Here is a 7,500-nt window from a genome sequence, read left to right on the forward strand (position 1 = left end):
CCCTCCCTCCCTCCCAGAAGCACGGTGCCAGATCGTGGAATGGAGTCCAGGGATGTGTCTCTTTCCCTCCCCAGGGAACAGACACCAAAAAGGGGGAGGCCGTATAGGAAAAGCCCAGGATGCGCTCGGCCTTTTATGGGATTTCCTCTCTTCACTATTAGGAGAAAAGTGTTTCATCTGTGATATTGCATTGTTTAGCATTTGACATGAAACGTTGAATGCTTAAAGATACAAACAATACAAGAAAGAGAATACCACCCTCTCCCCCTTCACCCCCCCCCCCTCCCCACCACCACCACCACCACCCCATTCCTTTTTCTCTCTGACAATGGGCTGATTGACAACGTGACTACTCATCTGAGTCAGAGAGAGACATAATTGTTCCTTTTCTTTTGAAAATGTTCTTTGTGTGTCACAGTGTTGGATTGACACCCCGAGGTTCTACCAGCGTCAATGCACCCGATGACTAACCATGAGTCACATCTGCTTTTCACACACACAAACACTTTGTGTTGGCGATTTTGACTTTTTTATGAGGGCAAACTGTAAGAATTCCATTTGAATGTGACATTGCCGCCCCGCGTATTCGAGCCATTCTCGCATTTTTTCCCATTATTGCACTTCTATGTAAAGATCACTATCAGATCTGATCCCCCATGGGTCAAAACAAATGGAATGATTGTGTGTGTGCGTATGATTTATAATAAACCCGTTTGGGCCTGTATATTGTTGTATGCTATCTCTTTGTGTTCTGTAGAAATGTTTAAGATACCAAATTGAAAAATATTACAGCAAACACATTCTTCTGTTATCCCGCGATGCATGAGAGAGCTGAACCATTTTAGATAATGTCTGTCACGCGTACACACACACACACACACCCTCACTCTTATGTATATCTGTACGGTATTGTGTATGTCCTATCTTAACAAGTGCTTCTGTAATCTCTCTCTCTCTCCCTCTCCTCCTCCTCCTCTCTTTTCCTCCCTCTCCTCCTCCTCCTTTCCCTCTCTCTTCCTCCCTCTCCTCCTCCTTCTCTCCCTCTCTTTTCCTCCCTCTTCTCCTTCTCCTCCTCCTCCTCCTTTCCTTCTCTCTTCCTCCCTCTCCCTCTTCTCCTCCTCCTCCTCTCTCTCTCTTTCTCTCTCTCTCTCTCCCTCTGTTCCAGATCTCTCAGAACTTGGGGAAGATGTACAGCGAAATGATATTCGTGCACGGCTTCGTGCACTGCGACCCCCACCCCGGCAACGTGTTGGTGCGGAAGTGTCCCCAGAGCAATACGACCCAAATTGTGTTACTCGATCACGGGTTGTATCAGGTGAGACAATCACCCAGGTCTGGCCCAGGCGTCCGGAAGCAACTGGAAAAACACGATTCATCACATTATTACAGTCCATTTTTCAACCTGCCGCCCACCCCCTGGGTTCACACTGTGTGTGTGTGTGTGTGTGTGTGTGTGTGGGTGCACACTCACACACACACACACACACACACACACACACACACAGGCTAAAAGCTTTTCAATAAACTGCATAAATGCGCTCTAGTTTAAAGGAAGAGAAACACAACATATAGTGTATTAAGCTGGTTCTGAACACACACACACACACACACACACACACACACACACAATCACACGCTCACACACACACAGAGACACTCATGCATGCACACCTATGTTCTGAAAAGATGATAACACACTCTCATGGGCTGTACACACACACACACACACACACACACACACACACTCACATGCCAGGCATCCAAATCCCCAGTGCTGCTCTAAACCCTCTCCAGTTGATGTTGGACTTGTAAGTGCATTCATGAAGATAATTTGGTGATAAATATGCACCGCTGAAGCATGCACATGAAAGACTAGAAAGAGAGAGAGAGAGAGAGAGAGAGAGAGGGAGAGAGAGGGACAGAGAGAGACAGAGAGAGAGAGGGAGAGAGAGGGACAGAGAGAGAGACAGAGAGAGGGACAGAGATGGAGACAGAGGGACAGAGAGAGAGAGAGAGAGACAGACAGATGGAGAGAGACAGGGACAGTGAGAGAGAGAGAGGGAGAGAGAGAGAGAGAGAGACAGAGAGAGAGACATAGATGGAGAGAGGAAGCAAGACACCACAAGAGAAAGAGATAGAAAGAGAGAGCACCAGAGAGAGAGAGAGAGAGAGAGAGAGACCCCTCCCCCTGACCATAATGGAACCAATTTAGCAGTAATGACTTCAGATTCCAGCCCCGCTTCGGACAGAATTGTAATTCCTCCTCTCTGTATTATTTCTATAGGGCGTCATTTTTTTCCCCCATGTCGTACGTTGTTGCCATATTAATTAAAGCGCTATCGTGGTAAAGTGCCGCAGTGCTCCATGGGTAATAATGAGAGCGGGGTTCTCTGCGCGCCTATTGGCTGTCCTCGTGTCAGGCATTAAAAGCCGATAAAACATTCAGCATTGGAAGAGTGCGGTTAATGCATCGAAGAACTCTCGTCGGGGGACATGTGTTGTGTGTTAGAGGATTTACACGCGCACGCACGTACGCACACACACACACACACACACACACACACTTTCTACTGTGTATGTCCAGTCGTGGAGTGTTCGAGTGGTTGAGAGTTGCCTCTGTGGCTCAGTAGATAGAACATAATCCTCCATAACCCTAGAAACCCTAAGGTTGTGAGTTTGATTCCTGCTGGGACCATATATCGAAATAAAAAATGTACACACTCACTGTACCGCAAGTCGCCCTGGATAAAAGCATCTGCTTCATGGCATATTGTATATATTAAATGTTAGGAAGGTTGCTGAACCCCCCCCCCCCCACCCCCAGTGGTTTACTTTCCATTTCGTCTACAGTGGTCTGATAAAGACTGTTTAAGAAAGTGTGTGAACCCCCACACAGTATTTTCGGTCGCCCTTTCCCAAACGATCCTCCACCCTGACTTCAGACCGGACTCAGAAATGGTACTACTACTACTGGATTTCTATGGCTGGACGACCAGGCTGTATCAGCCACTATTAACCCCAGTGTTTTTTTTTTTCCCCAGACCCTGCATCCAGACTTCAGGCTGGACTACTGTCGTCTGTGGCAGTCTCTGATCAAGGGGGACATGAAGGGGGTGGAGAGGTACAGCAAACGGCTGGGGGCCGGAGACCTGTACCCCCTCTTCTCCTGCGTCCTCACCGCTCGCTCCTGGAACTCAGTCAACGCCGGCATCAGCGTTACCCCTGTTTCCAACTCTGAGGTACACGCATGCGCTCACCTACGCACGTGCACGCACGCACACACACACACACAGAGCTTTGCACATATTCAATATGTATGTCAAGCATTCCATTGCAGCACAACCCTATGTGCAGGAAGAGAAGGGGTTGTGTGTGTGTGTGTGTGTGTGTGTGTGTGTGTGTGTGTGTGTGTGTGTGTGTGTGTGTGTGTGTGTGTGTGTGTGTGTGTGTGTGTGTGTGTGTGTGTGTGTGTGTGTGTGTGTGTGCGTGCGTGCGTGCGCGTGCATGGGACAGGCACCAAGATGCATCTCTCCATAGGGGGCGTTGTGCCATCTGTACAGTGATAGGGACATGTATTTATTCCTGTGTTATGCAACCCTTTATGGCTCTCAGTTCAATGAAGTGCATGCACTAGTCGCAAGAGTGCAACGAAGGGTAACCGTGTAGACTGCTTACCTTCGGTAACCCTTTGTGTGACTCTGGTCACGGCACCGATTTAACATGATGCGTTAGTATGATTTTTGCTCACGGATAGCAAATGCAACCCTTTGTTTGGTATTCTAGGGGCTTCAAATCTGAGGCTGTATCCAGAGCACCTGCAGCTATACACAATTGCAAGCCAATTTGCTACTACGGCTGGAGAATGTGATACTGAACTTGGGAAGTTAGCCACTCTCGTCCCAACATGTTGCACACAGACTGGTGCCCAACAAATTCAATAGCACAAGCACATTTTTACAATTCAAAACAACAGGGTGTCCGGCTTTGATTCCAAATATGGTAAAAACTGAAGAAGAAAAACCAAATCCCTTGGAAGAACAGCAAGCAAGCAAGCACACACACACACACACACAGAAACATTCTCCCTCTCTCAAACACACACACACACACACACACACACACACCCCCATCCCCTCTTTGCCAGTCAAATTACGGGGGGATGTTTTGAAGTAGTCTGGTCTGAGGTAATTACAGACAATTATAAAGGCTGTGACATTCACAGAAAGGGAGTCATCTCATTTGCATGAGAAAGGGGCGATAAGAACATATTGTATTGTGAGCCGCGGGATAATAGGCATTATAAGAGAGAGCTGCGAACAGGATGGAGGGTAAAATTGCAACGGCGATGAAGTCTGGGAGTTGTGTGACTTTTTTTATTTTTTTTATTTACACTTGCTAAAGAACAATTAGACACGGTGCTGTGTGTGTGTCTGTCTGTCTGTCTGTCTGTGCAAGTGTGTGTTTAAGACGTAGGGGACATTGGTGTTGTATGGTCTTGAAGACTTTGGGAGACAGTATGAAGTTCACCCTATGTTCATGTTCACTTAGAACGAAGGGATTTAAAAGCCGTCTAGTAGAAGAACGTCGTTGGGAGAACTGTTTGTTAAATCGACAAACGGTTTCACTTTTGAATGTTTTCAAATCTCAAACATTCTGTTTTATTTCTGAAAAGCCACATCTAAATGAGCCGATGTATTATTATGATTAGATACTAAATTGGTATAATATTTGATGTAAAAAAAAATGTTTGCACCCTACGTACAGCTCGTGCGTGTGCGTGTGCACGTGAGACGCAGTAATGAGCCTGGCTTAAGTGTCTGCAGTGTTAAGTGTGTACAGTGTTAAGTGTGTACAGTGGCTTTTGTAACAGTGGTGAGTGGGAAGGATAATTACACAGGCAGGCAGACAAGACTGCTGATGGAGAGAGTGCTTTCTTCTCCTTCTGAGGGAGAGAGAGAGAGAGAGAGAGAGAGAGAGAGAAATTATGGGAAAGGAGGAGATGGACAGCAGATAAGGCGAGGAGAGAAAGACAGAAAGAGTTAGAAAAATGGAAAGAGAGAAAATGAATGCTAGAGATATGGATATGGATATGGAGAGGAAGAGAGATGTACAGTGATGTGGTGAGTCAACACACACACACACACGCACACACACACGCACATGCACAGCACTTGCCATATTCCGCCAATCTTTTTGTTAGGCTCCCAAACCGAACAAGAAGTGGGAACGTTAGTGGTGAATCAGAAGGAATGCAATTTACATTTATTGTGTCAGAAAGAAGCACACGCTTTGAGGCTGAATAGGAAGCAGCAATCAGGAGAAAGAGAGAGAGGGAGAGAGAGAGAGAGAGGGAGGAAGAATGTCGAGTTGTAGTCAGATAAACAGAGAGAGTCAGAAGACTTGAGTAAAGAGAAAATGAGTACTAAAGAGGAGGGAACAAGAGAGCTCTATAGAGGTAGAGAAAGAGAGAGAAAATGAGAGCGAGTGAGAGAGCACACCTCCTCTGTTGTGGGGAAATTGGAGGGGAAACAGACATGAAATCAGGCTGTCACTCAGCAGCCTTCCACTGTCTTTGAAATGTCAATGTCTTAGCTACAGCACACACCTGGGCTCACTATGTAGCACTGGCACGAGACATAGATAAAGATATATACACATACACATACACACACACACACACACACACACACACACACACTATTGAGTTATGGCAGATGCAGGAAAGCAAATACATGAGCAAACACACCTAAGAGGTCTCGCTGAGTCCTACTGGACACACGCACGCGCACACACACACACACACACACAGCATCAATGTTGTGTTTGTAGGGCATCTGTTATCTGAAATTGAGTTGATTCTGAAACTGGAAATTAGTTTCTTGGACCAGACAGAGCTAAGTGAAAGAAAGTCCCCTGCAGGTTAACCCATGTACTGAATGTCAATAGTCTCCTCTCCTCTGCTCTCCACTGCCTTCTGCTCTCCTTTCCTCTCCTTTCTCCCCTCCTCTCCACTTCTCTCCTCATCTCCTGTTTTCATCTCCTCTCCTCTTCCTTCTCCTCTTCCTCTTCCTCTTCCTCTTCCTTCTCCTCTCCTTTCCTTTCCCCTCCTCTTCCTTTCCCTCCTCCTTCTCCTCTTCCTCTTCCTTCTCCTCTCCTCCCCTCCCCTCCTCTCCTCCCCATTCCATTCACACACACACACACACACACACACACACACACACACACACACACACACACACACACGCTCAACATACCCCCTTACTTGTTAAGCACTACTGTCACGCTCTCAATAGGTTTGTGAAGATGCAGTGTGTCTCCTATAATGAAGTAGTGTGTGTGTGTGTGTGTCCTTATCATCTGTGTATGTATGCAGGTCCCATAGCCAGCCACCGCCAGAACATCAACCCTCATCTGTTTCCCTGTTTAGCCTGAGACAGCCTAGTTAGCCTGTGAGTGTGGGAGGGCAGATAGCTTTCACGATGAATTATAATAGGGATCGGACGACACACACACACACACACACACACACACACACTTTCTCCCTGGGAGATGACAACACTCACAACTGGATCTGCCTGTGGGGTGGATTGACATATCAGGATGGAGGCGCGTTAGTGAGGAAATAAATTGTTCGTGGCTGCTTACACTCGCCATTTAAAACACAAGTACATCTGCTATCCCCACATCTGGATAACCTCAGGTTCACACTCGAACACACACACATGTATGACACACACACACACACACACACACACACCCATCCCCTCTTTGCCAGTCAAATTACGGGGGGATGTTTTGAAGTAGTCTGGTCTGAGGTAATTACAGACAATTATAAAGGCTGTGACATTCACAGAAAGGGAGTCATCTCACACACCTCAGATACCAGTAGGTTTTTCCCACCGGGAAGTTACATACAGAGATGGTATCTTTTTCTCTGCCTGTGCCCTTTATGAGTCAGCCAGGGGTTCGGGTCCAGTCATAACTTTGATGACGAGGAGGATCACCTTCAGATAACGTCCTTAGTCTGGTGCAATGAACTCTTCTCTGAGTCACTTCAGATGACGATGCGTTTTTTTTTTTGGCCCAAAAAAACGTGTGCTAGCATCTCCAAAGCTGTTCAGTCACAACCAGTCAGAATCTGCAGCGAAAACCTGGGTCCCTCTCTGTCCGGAGCCAGCAGTGCTCTACTGCTCCTTTACGTCGCGTCAGCTCTGAGGAATGACCACGTAGAGGACGGCTGTGGTAAGCGTCGCGCATGGACGCCGCCGACCTGAGACGGAGAAGTAGCAAACGCCCCTTGCCCCCAACCGATACCTAAGTTTTGGTAGGGTAACGGTGATGACACTGCTTTTATGACGTTGAATTTACGTTGGGATCGTAGCGTTGCAGATGTAACCGTCTCTTAAAGTACCGTAGCTCTGTTCAAGAGCGACTTGTTTTACCTTCCACCATCAACTCAATGCCGTGAGCTGTTCTCAGATGGATGGCCCAGCCAGATGC

The 7,500-nt window shown here is 47.1% G+C and overlaps 1 protein-coding gene across 1 annotated transcript in view; it reads left to right on the top strand.

The window, feature by feature from the left end:
- Positions 1 to 7,500, top strand: part of adck1 (aarF domain containing kinase 1) — an 85,162-nt gene that overhangs the window by 66,662 nt on the left and 11,000 nt on the right. The window contains exons 8-9 of the mRNA XM_083682950.1: positions 1,166 to 1,315; positions 3,042 to 3,239. Coding sequence (XP_083539076.1) covers positions 1,166 to 1,315; positions 3,042 to 3,239 — 348 coding nt within the window. The remainder of the gene's footprint in view (positions 1 to 1,165; positions 1,316 to 3,041; positions 3,240 to 7,500) is intronic.

This window comes from Argentina silus (genome assembly GCF_951799395.1).
Source record: "Argentina silus genome assembly, chromosome: 13".
In the NCBI taxonomy this organism is placed as follows: Eukaryota; Metazoa; Chordata; class Actinopteri; order Argentiniformes; family Argentinidae; genus Argentina; species Argentina silus.